General features: G+C 47.5%; 1 protein-coding gene across 1 annotated transcript; it reads left to right on the forward strand.

Moving 5' to 3' along the window:
* The first annotated feature begins 1,444 nt into the window (after positions 1-1,444).
* Positions 1,445-21,641, forward strand: TRIM47 (tripartite motif containing 47). Its single transcript, XM_056848366.1, has 7 exons — positions 1,445-2,077; positions 12,976-13,071; positions 13,869-14,099; positions 15,096-15,288; positions 15,668-15,699; positions 18,633-18,690; positions 20,894-21,641. The coding sequence occupies exons 1-7, from the start codon at positions 1,445-1,447 to the stop codon at positions 21,517-21,519; spliced, it is 1,869 nt and encodes a 622-aa protein (XP_056704344.1). The 3' UTR covers positions 21,520-21,641.
* The last annotated feature ends 2,261 nt before the right edge of the window (positions 21,642-23,902 follow it).

The raw sequence follows: 23,902 nt of genomic DNA on the forward strand, positions 1-23,902 counted from the left end.
GTCCGAGCAATCCTAGCGTTGCACTAAGGACAGGGGTGGGGAATGTCAGGCCCGGGGGCCGTTTAAGGCCCTCGAAATCATTTGGTCTGGCCCTTCGTGGGTCCTGGCAGATCTCTAGCTCAGAAGGATCTAAGACTGGTGATCCGCCCCCTCCCCCGGACAGGAATAGCCTCTATTCAAGGTGGATGTGAGTTTGTTTTGCCAAGAAAAGGAACCTTCCCCCCCCCTTGCAGAAGAGTTGTTAGCTATGTAGCTGATAGGACCGCCCAAGAAACTGTATTAACCCTTTCCCACCAGTAGGATGCCTGCCTTCTTGCCCACGCTGGCGGGGGGGGGGGTCATCTGGGGCAGCTGCCTGCTTGGGGCTTGGTTGGCTAATTTTTAAGTTGATAATTTTGTATGGCCCACGAATGATGTTATAAATATCCAAATGGCCCTTGGCGGAAAAAAGGTTCCCCACCCCTGCACTAGGAGCACACAAAGTCTTGGAGGTAGCTCAGTGGCAAGTGGTTCGGCTGGGAACGGTGCTGGGATGGGGGCCGTTGGACGGTCCGTTATGTTTGGGGAGGGGGGTCTAAGGCCATTTATGCACGGGAGGTTTCGCCTTGGGCTTGCTGTTCTCTCGATGCACATTTTCCCCATCCGAATGCTCAAAACTTTTTGAGAACTTTTTTTGGGTTTGTTAATTTTGAGACTTCAGATGGGGGAAACGTGCATCTACAGCACTGGTTCCCAACCAGGGGTCCATGGACCCCCAGGGGTCCACGAGAACTAAATTAAGGTCCGCGAAACAAAGTTATAAACCCATAATAAATTAATATTTTCAATTAAAAATTCTCTATTATAAAAATATATATTCAAATATTATTCTAAGTTTAATGTTGAACTAACAGTTATGATTAAAGTTTATTTTCAAATTCTCGGAATTTTTATTTTGAACCTTGGGGTCCCTGCGCCGAACAAAAAAGTCCTAGTGGTCCCTGGTCAAAAAAAGGTTGGGAACCACTGCTCTACAGAGAGGCCGATCCGGGGCCAAACCTCCCGTGCGCAAACGGCCCAGAGCGACCTGCAACGCGTCGGTCCGACCGGGTTCCGCAGGGCCCAAGAGAGCAGGGGCCGCGCCCTCGCCACGTCCCGGGCGGAATTTCGGAGGGGGGGGAGCGGGTTAGAGAAATTGGACCTATAAGCGAAGGGGGCTGAATGAATGAAGGCTTAGTCTCCCCCCCCCCAACGCCGTCCCCGCTCGACCAGTGGAAAAAAGAGGCCATTCCGAGTTGGAAGCGTCCCCCTGCCTCCCTCCCTCCCTTGGAAGGCCGGCCCTGCCCTGCCCACCGCGCCTCCTCGCCCCCGGCCTGGCCGCCAAGAGTCCCGCTGGGCGGAGCAGGCGCGCTTCCTGCCCTGACTTTGGGCCGGGGGGGGGGCCGCGCGCCACTTCCCGAGCAGCATGGCCGCGGGCCCCGCCAGCCCCGCCGCCGGCCTCCCCGAGGGCCCCTTCGGCTGCCCCATCTGCCTGGACGCCCTGCGGGACCCGGTCACCGTCCCCTGCGGCCACAACTTCTGCCTGGGCTGCATCGGCGCGCACCGCCACCACCCGGCGCCGGGGGGCGGCGCCAGGTGCCCCCTGTGCCAGGAGCCCTTCCCGGCCGACCTGCAGCTCCGCAAGAACCACACCCTGGCCGAGCTGCTGCAGCTCCGCCAGCCCGCCGCCATGGCCCCCGGGGAGGCGCGCGACGACCGCCGGGCCCAGGAGCGCGAGGAGCGCGAGGACGAGGAGGAGTTGGTGCGGTGCGACTTCTGCACGGGGGGCGCGCGCGCGCCGGCCGCCCAGTCCTGCCTGGTGTGCCTGGCCTCCTTCTGCGCCCCGCACCTGCAGCCGCACCTCCAGAGCCCCGCTTTCCAGGGCCACCGGCTGGTGCCGCCCTTGCGGCGCATCGAGGAGAGCCTCTGCAAGCTGCACCTCAAGCCCTTGGAGGGCTTTTGCCGCACCGACCGCAGCTGCGTCTGCCAGCTGTGCCGGGCCCAGGAGCACCGCAGCCACGAGGTGGTGGCGGTCGAGGTGGAGCGGGAGCACGTGGAGGTGGGTAGGGCGCAAGGGCGCGGCGCAAACCTTTTGCAGAAGTCCGGCGCCGGGTGGCGGCGGCGGCGCCTGGGGATGTTGGACGCCTTGGAGGTTCGCTGCGTTGCTAGGGCTTGTGCAGGGGAGGCTTTGCCTTGGAGTTGCCGCTCTCTCGAAGTCAAGCTCGCAAGAGTCGTGCAAAACGTGCTCTATTCTTGACAAGTGCCAGCGTCAAAAATATCATGAACATATACAGACGTAGCCCAATGACAACGTGTCGCTGAACGCTACCCGAAGGAGACAAATATTTGCAAAAGTTAGTGCAAAAGTAAGTACAATGACTTGTTTGACAACTTTCTTCTTTTAACAGAAAGCAATAATGGAGCCTAGAATGCCTCCCCCGATTCTAGGCTCCATTATTGCTTTCTGTTAAAAGAAGAAAGTTGTCAAACAAGTCATTGTACTTACTTTTGCAAACATTTGTCTTCTTCGGGTAGCTTTCAGCTACACGTCGTCATTGGTTTACATTTGTATATGTTCATGATATTTTTGACGCTGGCACTTGTAAAGAATAGAGCACTTTTTGCATTACTGTTGTGAGCTTGATACCTTTGTTTCTCCACAGTTCGCTGTTGGTATCTGTGCTAGGCTGCGACTTGACGGCACTTCACGCACAAACACAGATGCACGCTTTCCCCATCTGCATCCTCAAAACTCTGCATGGGGGCTTACAGTTAGGCCATTTATCTTCCTTCCAGCTGTTTGCTTGTCTGCAATATACTTTGGGACTTACCTGGAAGCTTGAACTCTATAAAAGAAAATTGGTATATCAGTGATAGTTATAACGTTCAGTACTTACCTTTATTAAGTGAATTCACAGTGGGTCGCCATGTTAGCCTGTCTGCAGTAGTAGAAAAGGGCAAGAGTCCAGGAGCACCTTAAAGACTAACAAAAATATTTTCTGGCAGGGTATGAGCTTTATTAAGTGAATTTTTGACTTTTTATGTACTGTTTGTTATTTATGTAGTCACTGTATATATATTTTGCACCCAATATATGTAACTGCATTGATAATTTGTGCTGTTGCTGTTTCTTTCCCATATTCTACAGCACAGAGCCTTTTTTCTTCCGGCTCTCTAGAAGTCGGCTGCGACTTGATGGCACTTCACACACAAACACAGATGCACGCTTTCCCCATCCACATCCTCAAAACTCTGCATGGGGGCTTATGGTTGAGTTTTGAGAATATGGATGGGGAAAAAGTGCATCTAAAGAGTGGCAAATCCAAGGCAAAACCTCCCATGCGTAAATGGCAACAAACTCGTCATAAAACCGGCCCCTAGAAGTGCGAGGCAAAGGTGCTGTGGGTGCGAAGTCAATGCTGAGGGACGGGAAAATCGTGAATAAATAAAAAGTTGCTGTGGAGTCAGCGTTGTGTGGTGGTTAAGAGTGGTGCTTTGGAGCGGTGGAGTCTGATCTGGAGAACCTGGTTTGAGTCCCCACTCCTCCACATGAGCAGCAGAGGCTAATCTGGTGAACTGGGTTGATTTCCCCACTCCTTCACAGGAAGCCAGCTGGGTGACCTTGGGCTGGTCACAGCTCTCTCAGCCCCATCTACCTCACTGGGTGTCTGTTGTGGGGAAGGGAAGGTGATTGTAAGTCGGTTTGAGTCTCCCTTAAGTGGTAGAGAAAGTTGGCATATAAAAACCAACTCTTCTACTACTACTACTGCAGGGACTGTGCGGCTGCTGCCCAAGAATAAATGGCCTGTTGAGTTTTGAGAATTTAGATGGGGGAAATGTGCATCTAAAGAGTGGCAAATCCAAGGCAAAACTTCCCATGCGTAAATGGATGGGCTTGGGGGCAGGGGCGGACTGGCCAGGGTGTCAGCTTGCCCGATGGCAGGTGGGCCCCTGATGACGCGGGGGCCCTTAAACATCAGACAGTGTGTTTAAAAATGTTAATGACCTTTTAGTAGCTTGAAAATATAATACAAGTTCCAATATTATCACTGTATGCAACTAAAATGTTCGGTGTATTACTATTTTAATATACGTTATATAGGCTCAGATCTTTACTACTGCAACCGCGCAATTAGCTGGGAATCCCAGCCTGGGATTTATTTATTTTATTTCTTATAAAAATTAAATGGTAGCCTTATAGTTGTGGGTGGGCCCCCTTTGTCTCCTGGCAACCAATATTTTTAGACCCAGTCTGCCACTGCTTGGGGGGAAAGTGTCGGAAAGTGTCTGGTGGTGGTAAGGCGGCTTGGATGGGGGAACTTGCGGCCGGAAAGGCCGCAGGCGATGCCCTGGTTTGCAAAGCAATTCGTGCTGGAGATTGTGGAAGCAGGTTGCGGTCGTCCCCGGCGTTGAGGGGGAAAGCCCGCTGCGCATTCCCAGACTGTGATTTTTAAAAGGAGACGTTCTTCAGGCTGGATTCACCTGAGAACTCTGCCCTGTGATGGTAGAGACCTTGATGCCAGTCTGCAGGTGCTGGGTGGTGAAGGAAAGGTTCAGAGTAGTTTGTTTAGTGTTTAGTTTTCCAGAACGAGAGGCGATGGGGCTACTACTTGCACTGCTGGGAATCACACGCTTGACCTGAAAGCCTTTCCTCTAGGTGCCCCGTGTCTTTGGGTTGATTGTGGCTGGGGGTGTGGGAAAAGCAATCTTCCCATGTGTGCCATTACTGCATGAATTCGGTGGCAGAGCCTTGTTGCTGGAAACAGCCGTGTTAAACACGGGGTAGGCTGTGCGTTGCTCTTTCGAGAGAGCATTATGTGACCAAAGGGAAGTCAAACTGGAGGGTCCTTAAAACAGAGCTTGGTAAAATCTGTCAAGAGCAGGATTAGGAGGTTTGGCAGAGCCAGCATGGTGAAGGGGTTGAGAGCGGTGGACTCGGGAGAACCAAGTTTGATTCCCCACCCCTCCACATGAGTGGTGGACTCTGATCTGTTGAACTGGGTTGGTTTCCCCACTCCTCCACATGAAGCCTGTTGCAGTTCTCTCCGAACTCTCTCGGCCTCACCTACCTCACTGGGTGTCTGTGGTGGGGAAGGGAAGGTGATTGTAAGCCGGTTTGATTCCTCCCTAAGTGGTAGAGAAAATCGGCATATAAAAGCCAACTCTTCTTCTTCTAGGTCTGGAGAATTAGATGTTTGATGTGAGGCGAAGGGTGGCCCAGATAAAGGAGTACTGAGGAGGGGCAGGATAATTTGTATGCCTGTAACTAGACATGAGGGTGAACGAGAACACCTGAGCCAACAGGGCAAATAGTGCCTTTCCGGGGCAATTTCAGGTAGGAAATATGGTGGAGCAGGGGGATGTGTGTGCTGAAGTCTATGGTCCCAATCTGAACCAGGGCCCCATGTGCTTGGGAAATGGATTCCCAGCAGCATGACATGGGACTGACGGTCTGAAAGTCAACTCAGGGAATCTAGACACAGACCATTAAGAATTGTAATAGTTTGGCCCCAGTCTTATATGGCCAGTACGTAAGAGCAACCAAGGTCTACAAGAATAAACAATGCAGGGATTGGGGGAATTCCAGAGCTGTCCTGTTAAAAGGGAAGGAAGGCGCAAATGCAAACTAAATAGGGAGGGCTCACAGGGCAGCTGCGTTGCATGCAAAAAGGTCCAGGTTTGTCCACTGGTATCTCCAGTAAAAAGGACTGGGGAGCACAACTAAAAAATACTTCTGCCTAAGGCTGTGGAGTGGCATTGCCAGTCAGAGTAAACAGTACTGGGTTGGATGGTCTTACAGTATAAAGGAGTTTCATCTGTTTGGCAACAACAGCTGACTGCAAAATTAAAGGGCATCTTGGGAAACAGGATCAGAAATCAGGATGCGGTGCATGCAGTTGATGTGGCAGGAGGATGCTACAATCCTTATGCCACGGCTGGAGCGGCAGAGGGCAAGGCTACTGGCACGGCCATATCTGAAGAAGTCTAGGGATGCTGTTGCTAAAGAATCGGTAGAACTGGGGAGAGGGCTCAGAACGGGGGGAGCGCAATCGAACCACATGTGTGCAGCATCTATGAAGTTGTGTCTTTATTTAACCTAGGACTTTGGGGTGGTTGCAGGACTGGGCTTTGAAAACATGGAACAGCCAATCCATGATAGGGATGCAAAGAGAGCTGATGTATTGAAGAAAAAGAGTTGTTTTTTATACCCCACTTTTCTCTACCTTTAAGAAGTCTCAAAGCCAGTGTGGTGTAGTGGTTGAGAACGGTGAACCTTAATCGGTGAACCGGGTTCGATTCCCCACTCATACACATGAAGCCTGCTGGGTGACCTTGGGCCACTCGTTCTCTTTGAACTCTCTCAGCCTCACCTACCTCACAAGTTGTCTGTTGTGGGGAGAGGAAGGGAAGGACATTGTAAGCTGGTTTGATTTTCCTTAAAAGGTGGAGAAAATTGGCATATAAAAACCAACTCTTCTTCTTACAATCACCTTCCCTTCCCCACAACAGACAACTTGTGAGGTAGGTGAGGCTGAGAGAGCTGTGACTAGCCCAAGGTCACCCAGCAGGCTTCATGTGGAGGAGTGGGGAATCAAACCCGGTTCTCCAGATTAGAGTCCACCGCTCTTAACCACTGCACCACGCTGGCTCTCTTGGAGCAAGTTCTGGTTGCCCAGCTATCCCAACATTACTGGGTTGGACTTGAAGCCGTTGAGTTGCCTTTTGGCTGTCAAAGCCTAAGCATGGGAGGCTGATGATTTGGGTAGAAGCTGGTTGCGTGGAGAAAGTGCACAGCAAGGACTGAGAAGTTATTGTGGGCTACATAAGCTGCCATTCCCATTTTTTCCCAATGGCCCACTGCATCCTGTGGTCAAGCCAGTTTTGCATGCTACTGCTCTGCTTCAGTTACTACTTCGGAAGAGCTGGAAGAGCTCCCGGCAGCAAGAACAAAATGGCTACAGTAGAGGTGACAGTCCCAGGCGATTATTGGATAGTTTTCAAGATGAATTCATCCCTTTCTGTGCTTCAGCCATTTATTTAGTGTGATAAACATTGGGCATATATTCACATGACCACACACATACATACACAACCCCATCAAAAGTGGGGGAAAGGCAACAAGTTTTCCTAAGGAGTGCATTTGCCTAGACCAAAGTTCTCTTGCAATCTGGTCTGATCAGTTTAGTTACTTCATTTAATTGTATACAACGTACAAGGGGGAAAGGATGGTAGTCAGGGGGAAAAAGAGCCAGTAGCCTCCCTATACAACAAGTCTTCACAATCGTTTATTATGCTGGCGCAGTCAGCTGACACATTTGATGCTGGATTAGGACTACAGCTGCTCTATGGTAAGGGGCAGTCGTTCTCATTGCTCCACCGAAACTGTGGTCCATGCACAGCTTCTTTTGCCCTGTGCAAAAACGACTCACTGAATTTTGGAATGACTTCTGTTAGTGTTTAAAGTGCCACTGGACTCATCTTTTCTTTTCTGCTACTGACTAGAACTGCTACCCATCTGGAATTATCATAGTATTTCCCAGCCTTGGCAAAAGTTTGGATGTTGTAAAAATAACTGTAACTAACTTTTGTGAGGAGGTTCAGCTAGTGTTAGGAGCTCACTCAGATTACATGCAGATTAATATTATAAACCAACTTGAGCTTTATAGAAAGGGAAAAAAACTTGTTAAAAGATTTCCCCCCCCCAGCTAAATCAATCCCCTGCTGGATTTACCCCATTTTCAGATGAGTCATTGAATGATGATGATGTGATGATCATGCAGATGTGAATCGACTACTTTCAACTAATTTTGTGGGATTGTAGGGATCAGGGTGGACTGTGCAGAGTGATAGTAGGACCTCACAGGCTGTGGTTTACGTGACCTTCCTGCAAGGGGAGGGGAGGAATCATGTGCCAAAATCCACCAACAAGATGTTTACAATTTCAACAAGCATTTAGCCGATCTTCATTTTGGTGGATTCCGTCTGGGCTGCCAGATTACACACATGCAAGCAGTGTGGTAAAGTTTGATTTGGGAAAAGCCAGACACAAAACTTGGGGGAGAGAGAGGCGATGACGCTCCTTCTGGTGTTACTGGGACAAACCAGTTTCCTGATCTGACAGCTTTGGCTTGTGTCCCCCCCCCCCCCCAGCTCTTTCCCACAGTGGCTGAAACTGGCTCCTTTATTTCACTTGGCTCCTTTCCCAGGTTCCCCTCCTTGGTCCTAGTCTTTTGTATTCTGCTGACGATGGAGGGGATTTTTTTTCCATCACTCCCCTTCCCAGATGGCAATGACTCATCTCCCAAATCTTCACCCACTGGTTTTAATTGAGCTGTCAGTTTCGATGGAGTTCATCCCACAGCACAGTTTGTTAGAGAGCTCCATCTCCCAAAGGTGCATTCACTGTGTTGTTTTGTGGATTGTTGCATTTGGAAAGGCTTGTAGCTGTGATGTAGTCATTTAAAAACCACTTAATGAAAATGAAAGGGTTGTGGGAGGGTGGGAAGAGGGAAGTGTGGGGAGAGGGAAGCTTTCACGAATGGGCTTCAAAAGATTGTCCAGGCACTGCCCATGGAGTTTGGGGCAAATGCCTTCATTTATCTAATGACAGGGCATAATGAGATGCCTGTCCTTCAAGATACACACACGGTCCATTTGTGTGTTGACAGTGAGCTTATAGGCAATTTTATATTAAATGTAGAAGAAGTGGAATGCTCTAAACCAGGGGTGGGGAACGTCAGGCCCGGGGGCCATATAAGGCCCGCAAAACCATTTGGTCAGGCCCTTCGTGGGTCCTGGCAGATCTCTAGCTCAGAAGGATCTAGGACTGATGATCTGCCCCCTCCCGCTGACAGGAATAGCCTCTATTCAAGGCGGATGTGAGTTTGTTTTGCTGAGAAAAGAAACCTTTTTCTCCCCTTGCAGAAGAGTCGTTCACTATGGAGCTGCTAGGACCGCTCAAGAAACTGTGCTAACCCTTTCCGACCTGGGCCATGGAGAAATTATTCCCTCTGTACTACAAGAGGGCTGGGATGGAATTAGTGATAATGGAGGGGTTAAAGGAGGCAGGGCCAGAATGGGGTGAGTTTTTAGCCAGTGTGTCCTAATTTCACCCCTGCAGGCAGAGGTAGCAGGAGCCTGCTGTAGAATCCGGCCCCAACCATGCAGAGCAGGAACAACTGGCGTGCGGCTGGACGGCTATGCCTGGCAGGTGCAACAGACCATCCTGTGCCACCAGGTGGGCGAGTCCACCACCGGTTGGACTCCTGCCTGCTTGCCCATGCCAGTGGGGGTCATCTGGGGCAGCTGCCTGCTTGGGGCTTGGTTGGCTAATTTTTAAGTTGATAATTTTGTATGGCCCGTGCATGATGTTATAAATATCCAAATGGCCCTTGGCTGAAAAAAGGTTCCCCACCCCTGCTCTAAACAATCAGAAAGTCGAGCACAAGCTAGTGTCGAGATGTTGTTTAAACATATCCCACCTAAAGATGGCGCTTGCACAAAAGCTGCAAACTGCTACGATACGTTCAGTTCATTATAACTGGAAAAAGTACTTGATGTTCAGTATCTCCAACTTGAAATGTCAGCCCTATGAGGGGATGGACGCCGTTATAGCCATTAGGATGGCCAACTGGCTAAGAAAAAATGTCCTGTAATAGCGGTTTAATATGAGCAAGTGGCGCTGGGCTTATTATTCAGCATTTGCAGTTCCGAAGCACGTACTTGTCATGAGAGCGGAGTTAGGGTCTTGACTTTGATGTCTACAGCACCTTTTCCTTGTTTACGTAGTCCATACAAAGATAAAGAGTTGCCTTGTACTAAGTTAGGCCTTTTGTCTGCGTAGCCCACTCTCGAGAGGAAGGGACCTGGGTCAGATGGGTGCCAAGGGCCCCTTAACGCTGTCCACTGCCAGTTTGAGGCAAAATGGTGGCAATGGGATGGTTATCAGAGATGTCCACTTTGCCCTCACATGGTGCAACTGCAGGGCAATATTTGCAACTCTGTTGGTTGCCTGGAGGTTTTTTGCCTTCCTCTGGGCATGGAGCAGGGGTCACTGGGGGTGTGGGGGGAGGTAGTTGGGAATTTCCTGCATTGTGCAGGGAGTTGGACTAGATGATCTTCCAACTGTTTCTATGAGGAAATGAAGCTTTTCATGGCATGGAGTTAAGTCTCATCACCTGATAAGTGCTGCAGATCAAACTGATGTTAAAGTGACAGCTAGAGGGACCAGTTTAAAAGTTGGCAACCTTAGATAGGCTGGTCTGCATTGGGTTTCACAGTAGAAACAGGTTTAATTAAAATAGTAGAGGCAGCCTCTATGGAGATGTAGGGGAGGGAACCATTTGTAAAATATGCCATAAATGTGATGGGTAACAAAGTTATGACAAAGGAGGAATTGTGTGCTGAAAGTTATGGTGTCTGTCTGTCTGTCTGTCTGTCTTTAAAAATACTTTTTCAAGTATTGGGTATTTCATAGATGGTCCCAATGCTCCATAATGGAGCCGTACTTTGGTTCAATGCCTGGCATCTCCAGTTTAAAGGTAGCAAGATGGGGATGGCTGGGAGAACCATGACCAGTCAGAATACTTGGCACGATGGACCAATAAGCCTGCCTCTTGTACAAGGCAGCACTGTATCCTAGGCTCTGAGTCGTTCCCTCCTGCCAAGCAGCTATAAATTGTCCCCAAATACTGTTGTGGTGCCAGGGCGGTCTGTAGCCGACGGAAGGGAGACTTCTGTTCCAAGAATAAAATGTTATCATCACTCCTGGTGGAAAGGAAGAGACAGGGGCCTTCCCGCGTGGCGAAAATAGATTGCTGTTGGCTCTGGAGTAGGGATTACCACATTTGGAAGGCTTAAACTAATTTGGTTTTTTGGGAAATGGCAAGTCTGAAACACTGGTGTGTGTGTGTGTGTGTGAGCATGCAAACATGCCTGTGCATGTACATCAGAATGGCTTTCACTGAGTGTGGCGGTCCGCAAAGAGCTAATACCCCAGGGCCTTCTACAAAACAAACAGAACTGCTGTCCAGCCAGTATCAAACTCACGGGACTGGGTTTTTTTTTGGTTTTTTTTTTTTTTTACTAAGCAGCTGTTTTATTTTTGCTCCGCAAAACTAGGCAACAGACCTGTTTATGTTTTTGGTAAGTTTACATAAATTGGCGCACGCAAATAAGGAACGACTAATCCTCACTTTGGGAAAAGGAGCATTCGTATTACCAGAATTTGGCATTCTGGGGAATCAGTCAGGCCTGCCTTCCTGTTTAGCCTCTTTGCTTTCCCTAACTGTCAAAGAACCCAGTAGCTTGTTACAGCTTCCCCAGATAAGCGCTCTCCGTGGCGCTCTTAATTTCCTTGCTTTTGGGTAGGGGTGGGGGGTGTTGATACAATGTGGCCTGTAGCTGTTTCTCTGATAGAGCAATGGTTGTTCCTTTTAGCGCAACCCTTTCAGCCTGGTCCTTATCTCCTTGCAGCACATTGTTCACACAGAGCCTGGAACCCTCATGGGCACACCGCTTGGCTCCTTGTACCTTTTCAGATATGGGCGAGTTACTCATTCAGTTCAAATGCTGGACGTTTGGCAATGAGAGAACACCGCTTCCGTTGCAGGTTTTTAAGATGACCATTACTTTTGCAAAAGGAAGCACTGGCATAATATTATGTTATGATAATGATCAAGTACAAGAAAGCTGAATTCAGCAACTGAAATGAATATCATTCAGATCAGGAAAGGTTTTACTGTACCATAGTTCCGTTTTTGCTATCCATAATGCAGGCTGAGTATCATTCTGTACTCTGATACTCAGCTCTCCCACCCCGTTTCTGTTGTTGAGTTTAAAAAAATACCATCCAAAAATAAACTCTCGGCCAGGAAGAGACAAAGATGGGAAAGTCCCAAGGCCACAATCTTAAAAGATGTAGATTGAAGTTGGGTTGATGGTGCTGGATACAAAACAGAAATCAGGATACACCAAAGGCTACCTCACAATGGTGTTGCTTTTAGTGGTAGGGAAAGATCTGATAAACTGCAGGCTTTTTATGTTTGAAATGTGGTCATTTTTTTGCTTCTTGGACCCATTGTCTTTTGCAGCATGTTGAGATTTGTCTTGCATGCAACACCATTTAATCTAACTGATTTATATTAGAATCCTATAGAATCCTATGCAGTGTTACTCCAGTCTAAACCCATTCAGATTAAGAAGAGTTGGTTTATATAGGCCAACTTTCTCTACTACTTAAGGACAATCAAACCGGCTTACAATCACCTTCCCCTCCCCACAACAGACAACCTGTGAGGTAGGTGGAGCTGAGAGATCTGTGACTAGCCCAAGGTCACCCAGCTGGCTTCATGTGTAGGAGTGTGAAAACCAACCCAATTCACCAGATTAGTGTCCGCCACTCATGTGGAAGAGTGGGGAATCAAACCCGGTTTTCTAGATTAGAGTCCACTGTTCCAAACCACTGCTCTTAACCACTGCTAAACCATGTTTAGGAGCTTAGATTTAGGAGTTTAGGCTTGCATAACTCTGCATAGGATTGCACTTATTTAACTATTTAAGATCAATTTCTACTTTATGGCATTTTGGTTGGTCCTAATAAAAAAGTATGGCTATTATTTGTGGATTAAAAAAATAGACAAACATGGCTATTACCCACAGTCTTTGTATAGTACAAAACCTGAACATAAAGCTCATCTCCTATTGTGGAGAATATAGTGGGAGGGGGATTACAGGAGATAAAGATGATGCACTGTTCAAAGAGAAATCCGACCTACTGACTCTGAAATCTCAGTCCCCATGCCCCATGAATGTTCAGCATATTTAGAGCAAATGATTGATTTTAGTATTTGTATAAATTGCACACAATTCTCTGCTTCCATGAGAATGTAATTAGAAACGTGCTCCTTTTTGTACATTAAAGCAGAGGTTCTGATTCTCGTTTTCTTTCATTGGAAGGCTCAGCGACCAAAAATTCTGAATAGCGTTGAGAATCAGATGGACGAACTTGGAGTCACCATTTCACAAACCAGGAGGACGGTAGATCTTATCAAAGTAAGTCAGTTTCACTTTCTTTCAGAAGAATGGCAGAAATGGAGTACTGAGCATTCCTCTATACCTTATTCTTTCCTCTCTACAGAATCCCCTGCTGTATTTCCTAATGCTGAGAGTGGAGGCAGGCTGTCTCTAGAACTGACTATTGGAAGCAGTGCACCCCGAATATATAAAGTTACAGTAATAGTTCTGCCCCTGTTTCACTAAGACCCTGTCACTTCGGGTTGCAGGTGGCGAGTCACAGGTTGCAATTCCCACCCACCCCTCTCACAAAAAGACCTCCCTTCCCACATACAGCAAAGTAGCATGTCTGGGTGAAAACCTTTCCCTGACATCCCACTTTGCTCTTTCAAGGAGGTGTTTGCCCATGCCTGAAAAGGTGGTAAAGGCAAAAAGATATCCTAATAATAAGAGACATGCCAGTCCATACTAGACATTATCCTTCCTGATTTTTCATGGCTAAAGTTAAGATTCTGTTTTCTAATTTTTTTTAATTAGAAGGTCCATTTGGTCAAATGTTTTGAGTGAGGAGCACTTCATGCTCCTCCCTTTCTTTTCAGTACTGACTGGTTTCATATTCAGGTTTAAATGTAATGCTATCCATATTTAGTGCTCAAAGACAGAGGAATTTGAGTAGGAGGCTAAGGGATGGGGTGAAGGTAAGATGAGGAGGAGTGTTCAAGCTCATTAGCTCTGAGTGGCTATAAAAGGAAGGTATTTAGCTTGCTTGTGTTTTCGGGAACCACAAGACTTGTTGAATGGAATAACTGGTATAAACCCACCTCTGTGTTGTTTAGGGCACTGCTCAGAAAGAGAAAGAGAAAGTCAGCAAACAATTTGCGGAGACAGCCAGAGTCCTTGCAGCCTTCCAGAAGGAAGTCCTCGGGTTCATTGAGGATGGTGAAAGAGCTATGCTGAGCGACACAGAGGAAGAGCTGCGGCAAAAGGAAGAGAGACGGGCCAGGCTGATTGAGTACAGGCAGAACTTGGAGACGGTCCCCAGCACTGATACCATCTCTTTCCTGCAGGTGCATCCCAAATATTACTCTTTGCCCGGTTAATCTGTCAGTAGAGGGTCAACCTCAGGGGCAGACAAGGCAAGCCTCCACTGCTTGTTTCCCCCAGCTTTTCCGCCCATAGTGCAACTTCTGTACAAGTTCATCTTGGGACATGTAAGTGGAGGTACTGATTGCATTTGGCTCCCCTATGGCATGGTCAGGAGCTTCTGCCCCAGTTGAGCGATGCCTAATGGTAAAGAGGGGCATTTGTACTTGGAGGTGAATGACCAAGAGCCGTTTCACACCTGGCTTTGCCACCACCTGTACATCACAGAAGAGTGGCAGCCAATCCCAGCTCCCTGATGAGTGTACCTGTATAACACGCTTGGAAACACATGCCCGTTACATTTTGAGGTACATACTGAAAACATTTTAGGTAGACACTGAAAAGCGACTTATGAAATGGTCTGTGGTTGTTGCTTTCGTCAGATCACGGGCAGGAAAGAAATCACCTGCCCATCAGAATGATGGATTAGTGGAGAAATGGTGTGGAGCTGGGACCTATCTTGTAAGTGTGTGTATGTGCATTCATTTGCACACATACTCTTAATAGCAAATATGTGACTGTTAGGTACCTACCCATTGTGGGCAGGCTTCAGTGGGGCTTTTCTTTGCACTAGGCCCACAATTTGTAGTACTACCACTAAAATTACCACAGAACCTAATCCTGTCAGGAAACGGAATAACTGCTGTGGAATGCCATTGTCTGTTTAATTTGCACAAGCTGGGTAAAGGGACAATGACTTGGATTCTATTCTTGGATCCACGTTTGGAATGGAGTAGGGTCCCAGAAGCTACTGCCAGCATAGCTGCTGGTTTTTTTCCCCCCTCTCTCTCTCCTGCCTTCTGGTATGTCGGTTTCCATACTGTGAGGTGTGGCCATAGGCTGTCTGGTGTTCTGGGAGAAGGTGGGTCTGTGAAATGAATTCAACAGGCAGTCAATTGCTGTGTCCTTTTTTGGTCCAGGAGTTCCAGGCACTGAAAATAGCCGTGGAGGAAAAAAACTTCCCATCTACAAGCTTCCCCAAAGAGCTGAGCTTTATCAAATCCAGCCAGGCCGTGTCTGCCGTGAGGGAGCAGCTAGTGAACATTTGCAAGAACCAGTGGGATCAGCTCTCAGGGAAGGGAGACGAAGGGCCTGTATTTTATGGGATGCCAGGTTTGTAACAAAGAGAACACAACCCTTGAGTTCTGAGTAGTGCTGTCTACAGTCCGTGATGCTTTGGTTACAGAATCCTGTGCTCATTCTGATAATTGCTGGGCAGTTTCTTTGGGAAAATGTCTGTAGAATTATCTCTACAGCCATTATGGTTTAATACAGGCTGAAGCGCCAGCTCTGCAGTGAAGCCTGCTGGTTGACCTCAGGTCCGTCTCTCAGCCTTACCTATCCAGGGTTATTGCGAAGATAAAATGGGACAGGTAAAAATAACTATGCCCACTGTCCTGACTCCTTGGAGGGAGACAGAAACATATAGCTAAGTAAATTTTGGATGCAAGAATCCCAGTAGCTGCTGCCCACGAGGATCCCCTGTCTCCAGAACTCCAGCTCTTGGGAGCTCTGGCAGCCTTTGTGAGTGAGCTGGCAGTATTAGCAACAAGTTACATATTGCTTCCTCTCGTTTCATTGACTTAGTTCCCATGGCCTTCTAGCACAAGTCCATTGAATTCCCCCTCTCCCAGTCTTTTCAAAAAAAGTCCAAATACCTCCCTGCAATGCAATTGATAAGACAGCCTTATGCAATTATAGCTGATGTCATACATTGTCATACATTGTATTTAACAACGTCATAGAGAACTGTGTCTCTCCTGTTGTCCGATTTATAATTTGCGGTGTTAGAGTTCACAAGATGTTTGCATGGTCTGGGGTCACCTTTTCCATCTCCCTTCTAGAGTTTTAAATGGAGGGCTTTCACTTTAGGATTTGTAACTAGGAAATGGATATGAAACGCCAGCAGCCTCCAAGGGAGAAGATGTGGCAAGTGGCAGCCCCCACTCAGCGTAGTGCATGCCGGGCAGCTGCTGTACAATTGCCCAATAACACGCCTGGAACTCGGCCTCAGGTTTCTGGGCCCCCTGCCTCCCTCTTGAGGTTTTATGAGGTTTCCATAATGACTCAAGTAAAACAGAAGGCAACAAACAGACCATCACCGGGTGTGGCCAGGGCTGGTTTGGGGACCGTGCCCAAAGTGGCTTTCCTTGTCTTTCCAAACACAGAGAAGGATTCTTTTATTGACGGGACAGGAACTCTAGCAACTGAAGCCCCAATGTTGCCGGCTCAGTTGCAAGGACAGGCAGCTGGCTCTGTTCTATGCCCCAGTTGCTTTGTCTAAGAAGCCAGCGTGGTGTAGTGGTTAAGAGCGGTGGTTTGGAGCGGTGGACTCTAATCTGGACAACCAGGTTTGATTCCCCACTCCTCCATGTGAGCTGTGGACGCTAATCTGGTGAACTGGGTTGGTTTCTCCACTCCTACACATGAAGCCACCTTGGCTAGTCACATGCTCTCAGCCCCACCTACCTCACAGGGTGTCTGTTGTGGGGAGGGGAAGGGAAGGTAATTGCAAGCCAGTTTGGTTTTTCCTTAAGTGGTAGAGAAAGTCGGCATATAAAAACCAACTCTTCTTCTTAAACCCCTTTCTTTTTGCATTTTCCTTATACAGCTGTACAAAATACAATTTTTTCATTCAATTTGGCCAATGTTATTACTTTTTTGTAATTAAGATCCTCCTACTCACATATAACACTCTAGAAAGCATCGCTCGAGGAGTGCTTACATCACTTTCAGTGCAATCCTGAGCAGTGGTTAAGAGCGGTGGACTCTAACCTGAGGAGCTCAGTTCGATTCCCCCGCTCTTCCACATGAAGCCTGCCAGGTGACCTTGGGCCAGTCACAGTTCTCTCAGAACTCTCTCAGCCCATGTGGAGGCAGGCAGTGGCAAATCACCTCCGAACATCTCTTGCCTTGAAAATCCTATGGGGTTGCCGTAAGTCAGCTATCACTTGATGGCGCGTGCGCGCGCGCACACACACACACGGTTTGTACGTCCCTTCTGGGTAAAGACAACTTCCAAAGGTTCCATCAACTCCCTAATTCCCTTCGCAGCCATGTTTTTTTAAATAAAATTTTTATTTTTATATCCTTACTCTAAATTATTTCAACAATCAAGAAATTGTTTTAACAAACTAATAGAAACAAATATTGTTGTTGATCCTATCTTATTACTTAAAATAAACAAATCTTGCCCCCCTTCACCCCCCTCCATCTAATAATAAATTGTAATCTCTTTTGCATAAAAACCTTTCGCAGCCATGTTTCATGCCCTATTGGATGCTGTGGGAGAAGCAGCAGATATGTTCTTCCTAGCTACTTATCAAGTTCAGGATACTTGCCGTAGCCACTTCCAGGTCATGTGTGTGTGTGTGTGAAGTGCCGTCAAGTCGCAGCCGACTTATGGCAACCCCTTTTGGGGGTTTTCATGGCAAGAGACTAACAGAGGTGGTTTGCCAGTGCCTTCCTCTGCACAGCAACCCTGGACTTGCTTGGTGGTCTCCCATTTAAATATTAACCAGGGCTGGTCATAGCTTCCTTCTTTCCATTGTTCATACCAGAACCATGACCTCACTGGTGATTCCCCCCCTGCCGCCGCCGCCATGTTAGTCTGCTGTAGCAAAATAAAAGTCTAGTGGCACCCTAAAGACTAACATTTATTTCAACATGAGCTTTCATGGCTCATGAAAGCTCATATTGAAATTAATATTGTTAGTGTTTAAGGTGAACACATGAAGCTGCCTTATACTGAATCAGACCCTTGGTCCATCAGAGTCAGTATTGTCTACTCTGACCGGCAGCGGCCTCTCCAGGGTCTCAGGCAGAGGTCTTTCCCATCACCTACTTGCCTAGTCCCTTTAACTAGAGATGCCAGGGGTTGAACCTGGGACCTTCTGCATGCCAAGCAGTTGCTCTGCCACTGAGCTACGGCCCTTACCCTGGACTTTTGTTTTATTTTGATACCCTCACATGTAATGGGAAAAGGCTGAGGGAGGTAGAGCAGAGTCGGGAAAGGAGCTTGCAGAGCGAAGGGAATGAGCAGACCTGGAGAAGGGGCTGCCCTTCCGAACAACTCTGTTTAGTAAAGATCCCTTTATTTGTTCCTGTGTCTGTGGCAGTGGTCAAGGACAACACAATTGTCAATAGTAATTTTTGCTGGCTGGCACTGTAGCACAACCACATCTTGAATCATGTGTACGAATATTGTGGGATTTTTCCAGTGTTTAATTTTATAAAATTGTAATAGCTAGACACAGCGGTCCAGCTGCTCATGGCAGAGTTTGAGGTGGAAAAGAGATGTGCCCTCATGTGGCAGTATGGAACAGTGCGCCTGCCTCTGAGATAAGGATTCTTTGCAAATGAAAGAGCTTCTTTACTGTGACTTCAGTTTTGCTCTCATGGCTGCTAATGTAAACTTATTGCAAATTTCTCTCCTCACAGTGACCACTGAATCCCAGATTTCGGAAAAAAGCAGCAGTCCTGCTTGTTTGGAGTCACGAGACTATTTCCTCAAATGTAAGGCCCAATGGTGTTTTATTTATTATATCTGCAATCCCCCCCTGCCGTAGAAAGTAGAATTCCCATGTAGAGGATCAAACTTTACCTTCAACAACACTTCAGAACATCTGAAGTGTTGTTGAAGGTAATTTTTAAAGCCCCCTGAGGAAGCGCTTTGATGCAAACGTGTCGGGTCATTCTATTAAATTGCATTCAAGACTCTTTGGGCACTTTTAGTACCGTATTTTTCACTCCATAAGACGCACTTTTTTCCTCCTCAAAAGTGAGGGGAAATGTTTGTGCGTCTTATGGAGCGAATATGTGTGAATCCGGCCCCCAGGGAGAAGGGCAAAGCTGCGAGAGGCCCTGGGAGCCACGGCCGACCCCCGGCCGTGGCATCCCAGTGCAGAGCCGGCGCGCCCCGGGCGCCAGCTAGGAAGCCACCAGCCAGCTGGGGGGCGGGAGGCCCCTCCCAGCAGCCGCCCAGCGCAGCGGGAGCCCGGCGCAGCCCACGCGCCCCGGGAGCCAGCTTTAAAGCCGCCAGCCAGCTGGGGGGTGGGAGGCCCCTCCCAGACGCCCAGCACAGCCTTGAGACCGGGAAGCGCTGGGGGGAGGTTAAACTCCTCCGCACTGCCATCCCAGGCAGCGCAGAGCACTTTCAAGACCCCCCCCCGCCTGCCTTTTCCCGCCTTTAAAGACCGCCCCGCCCGGTTTCCTTGAAGTCCCAGGAAACTGGGCGGGGCGGTCTTTAAACTGCTCCGTGCTGCCTGGGCAGGCAGTGCGGAGCAGTTTAAACCCCCACTGCCCCCCTTCCCGCGACTCCCGGGAAGGGGGGCGGTGGGTCTTTAAACTGCTCCGCGCTGCCTGCCCAGGCAGTGCAGAGCAGTTTAAATACCCCCCCTGCCCGGCTTCCAAGGAGTCCCTGGAAGCCGGGCGGGGGGTCTTGAAAGTTCTCCACGCTGCCATCCCAGGCAGCATGGAGCAGTTTAAAGACTGCCCTGCCCAGTTTCCTGGGACTCCAAGGAAACCGGGTGGGGGGGTCTTGAAAGTGCTCTGCGCTGCCTGGGATGGCAGCACGGAGGAGTTTAAAGACCCCCCTGCCGGGCTTCCAGGGAGTCCCTAGAAGCCAGGCGGGGGGGGGGGGGTCCTGAAAGTGCTCTGCGCTGCCTGGGATGGCAGCGCGGAGGAGTTTAAAGACTACCCCCCCCCGCCGGGCTTCCAGGGGCAGTACACCATTTGATTCAGAATATATTTTTTCTTGTTTTCCTCCTCTAAAAACTAGGTGCGTCCTATGGAGCGAAAAATACGGTATTTCGCAGTTTTTTTCTGCTGGTGCAGCCTATTTTTTACAGTTTTGCCTCTATTTAAAGGTCAAAGTGTTTTTTCTCCAGGCTTGTTGGCAACCCTAAACATCACAGCAATTTTTGTTAAAAATGGTTAGAGGACAGACAGGTTCTCGCGAGAGATTAATAGCAGTACTGCTTCATTCAGTACAGCTCCTGGTCTCTGCAGACTTGTTGCTCTGTGTCTAAACAATTACTATGTTGCCTTCCCTCATGTTGAAAGTTTGAACCTTTTCATTTTTTGTGCTTACAAAAAAAAGTGAGGATGAAGACAGTCCCCCTACCCCAACTAAAGTTAGTTGTAATTAAATTGTCACATTGAAACACAACAAAACAAGTTAGTCAAGAATGAACCAAATTTTGCCTCTTTTAGTGGAATTTAGCCATAACTAGTAGCTTAGATCTCAGAAGCTAAGCAGGGTCAGCCCTGGTTAGTATTTGGATGGGAGACCATCAAGGAATACCAGGGTTGCTGTGCAGAGGAAGGCACTGGCAAACCACCTCTGTTAGTCTCTTGCCGTGAAAACCCCAAAAAGGGGTCGCCATAAGTCGGCTGCGACTTGAAGGCGCTTTACACACACACACACACACAGTAGATTAGGGCCAAAACATGCAAATTAAATTGATGCACAAAAAATTATGCAGTTATGAAAAATTTGCTTGTCTTACATAACTTTAACTGAGTTGTGGCATTGGAATTTTTAGGCCATAGGATTTAAAATGTTTATTTCATTGGGTACAGTCAGGAGACTAGTGTAGTACTGAACAGTAGTATCACCATCAATTACTGCAATCTCAATGTCCAAGAGAAAGGAGTAATACCATGTGACTGTCTTTGCTTACCCTCTTCCTTGTCTTTTACTTCGCCTTCTGCCCAGTTGCATTCATCATTGATCTGGACAGTGATACAGCTGATAAATTTCTTCAACTTTTTGGAACCAAGGGTGCAAAACGTGTGCTGAATCCCATTGCCTACCCTGAGAGCTCAACAAGGTTCATCAACTGTGAGCAGGTGCTGGGTGAGAATGTAATGAACCGTGGCAACTATTACTGGGAAGTGGAGATCATTGACGGCTGGGTGAGCATTGGTGTCATTACAGAAGATTTCAACCCCCGGGAGTCATATGACAGGGGCCGCTTGGGTAGGAATGAGAAGTCCTGCTGTCTACAGTGGAATGGACAGAACTACGTTGCCTGGTTTGGTGGCTTTGACTGTGTCATACAACAGCCATTCTTTCATACCATTGGAGTGTACTTGGAGTATTCAGAGAAATCGCTGACATTCTATGGAGTCAAAGATTCCAAAACAACGTGCCTGCAGCAGTTTAAAGTCGCCCGCTTTAAAAAGGGCCATTTTGATCCCTTCCAGAATAAGATCAACCACCAGTTTCCATCACTGTTTACACACAACCTCAAACCAGCTTTTTTCCTCGAAAGTGTAGATGCCCATATGCAGCTTGGGCCTTTAAAGAAAGACTGCGTTTCAGTGCTGAAGCGACGGTAACTCGCTCATAACCAGGTAAAGTCCTCATCGGAGAAGGTTAAACTGAAATCTGTCACCTTCATGAGTTAGGATTGTTAACTTGTCACTCTTATAACCTTGCTACCTTTGAGCAACTTGAGTATTTTTTTTAACGGGCATTTCTGTGATGGCCTATTCTAGCCATCTCTAGGTCTCTAATCATGAATTTGTAATCTTAAGGCACTTTCAATAATGAATGCCTCTTGGTTAGACATCATGTTAGTGCAGAAAATGTAAATTTGTTATTCTGTGTCCAGAAGAATCTGTGTAAACATAAGCATGGTGAGGCTACATGTCTTCAACTCAAGGTTTTTCCATAAGATGACACGCAAGCAATGGCAAACTCCTGCTGGCTACTTGTGTTTGTGATCTTTCCATGGCAAACCTGTCATATCCCATCCAGGCATAACAGATAGTGAGCTGATTTTGGCTGGAAGGTAACATTGCTGATCACCACTTGCTTTCGTGATAGTGCGGTGCTTTCGTGATAGTGTAGCTTTCAACATTGGTTTCAAAAACATACAAAATGGCAGAGGCAGCAGTTGGGTCACTAATCACAGCACCTATCCTGTAAGCTCCCAGGACACTTGTACAACAACCACAACCCACAGTGCAATCACAGTAAGAAGGATTACACTGTCTAAAGTTTGGAGGAAAGAATCAGGCTGGCTTTCTTAAGTGACCGTGCCCACTGTAGAGATGTGGCCTGAGTACTGAAGACATAGCTTTGACGTTAAAAGAAGTGACGCTGGGTACCCCATAGTTGTGGTACCCATGAAGTGCACTGTAATTCTATGTTGGTATATTTACTGGTGATGGTTCAAAAAGAGTGAAAAGATAAACTGGCTGGTTTGGAAATCCTCATACATTAGCTATAGCAAGTGGGGAGCAGGGCAGGAGAATGGACTTCTGCAGCATCTGGTTTCTAGGTAGTAGCTCTTTGTTATGTGACTTTCTGTTGCATGTTGCAGTTTAGCAGGTCCTACATATAGGCTCAAGGTGGGTCCCAGGTATGGAAAGTTTGAACACCAGTGCAAAAAATGATACATTTCTGATGAGAGGCAAGACCCAAAGGATGGTGGCTCTTATACAAAACAATGGAACTGGTGTTGGGGAGTAAACTGGACCAAGACAAAGAACACAGGTCTGAAGTAGGGTTGTCAGACCCGTCAGGGGCAGGGCATCCCTGCTTTGGGCCCCCTCCCCCTGGCCCCCTCCAGCTGGCCAGCAGGGGATCTTACCATGCTTAACATGAGGCCTAAACCTCAACATTGCTGGTGTAACGACATCACTTCCAGAAGTGACGCCATCACACAGGTGACAACGGGAGATGCTCCAGTATTTGGGCAAAACTCTATGGTAAAAACAGCTTCTACTATAGAGTTTTTGCAGAAATACCAGAGCATCTCCCTCATCAGTGATGATGTCACTTCTGGAAGTGATGTCATCATGCAGGCACCGTTGAGGCCTAGGCCTCATTTTAAGCCTAGTCAAATCCCCCTCCATCCCTGCCAGTAACCCTCGTCTGAAGTGTCTGTAGGAGCATGTATTTCCAAATCTGCAAACAACATGGCATTGCAAATAATTTGCTTAAAATGCTGAGACAATCTAGAGGGAAAACCCAACATCCTCACTTGTATTAAAAAGGCATACCTAGGTGCCTTGATTTAGCCTATGAAGAATTACACATTTTTCTGATGTAAACTATTATACTTTATAGTGAGAGTTTTGAACAAGACAAATCTATTGCATTTTCTACATCTCTAGCATATTATGAACTACGAGTTAATTATGGTTCTTAAAAATTATGACAGCTTTCCATTCTGGAAGCACTCAACGAGAAAACAAAACTTTGCTAGTTTTTGAAGCAGCATTTATTTTTACTATTTGAATTTCCCCCATAATCCCTTGAAGATAGTAACTGGTGCAAATGTTGATAGGCCTCATTAACTCCATGGTCTATGGTATTAAAGATTTCTATATGTATAATGCATACCTGCCACAAAATAAATTCTGTTATGTACTATATGTTGTAAAAATAATTAAGACTCAGATACATCATGAGATGACTACTGCAAATTCAGCTTGTCCCTTTTCTGTTGGGCAGGAAGGCGCAAGACCCACACGACAAGAAACAGTGGGGTCATCCTAGTTATTTTCTTCTTCTGCCAGTGGAAATGGCAACAGTGCAATGGCTTGCATGACCAAAATAGGGGCTGCTATTAGTCAGCGTTGTTATATTCTGGTTTGGCCTATTTTTCTTTCAGCCAGTTTCTAAAATATGTTTATTCAGGCTGCAGTCCTATAGACATTTATCTGTGAGTAAGCCCCGCTGCACACAGTGGAACTTTCATGTAAGCAAGCA

The sequence above is a fragment of the Euleptes europaea genome, chromosome 1 (assembly GCF_029931775.1).
Source record: "Euleptes europaea isolate rEulEur1 chromosome 1, rEulEur1.hap1, whole genome shotgun sequence".
NCBI classification, from domain to species: Eukaryota; Metazoa; Chordata; class Lepidosauria; order Squamata; family Sphaerodactylidae; genus Euleptes; species Euleptes europaea.

Bases quoted from the DNA above. Each gene is read 5' to 3' on its own strand.
- TRIM47 (XM_056848366.1), top strand. From the start codon at position 1,445: ATGGCCGCGGGCCCCGCCAGCCCCGCCGCCGGCCTCCCCGAGGGCCCC. The intron at 13,072-13,868 runs GTAAGTCAGTTT...TGTGTTGTTTAG, and splicing joins GGACGGTAGATCTTATCAAA to GGCACTGCTCAGAAAGAGAA. The intron at 18,691-20,893 runs GTAAGGCCCAAT...CCTTCTGCCCAG, and splicing joins ACGAGACTATTTCCTCAAAT to TTGCATTCATCATTGATCTG.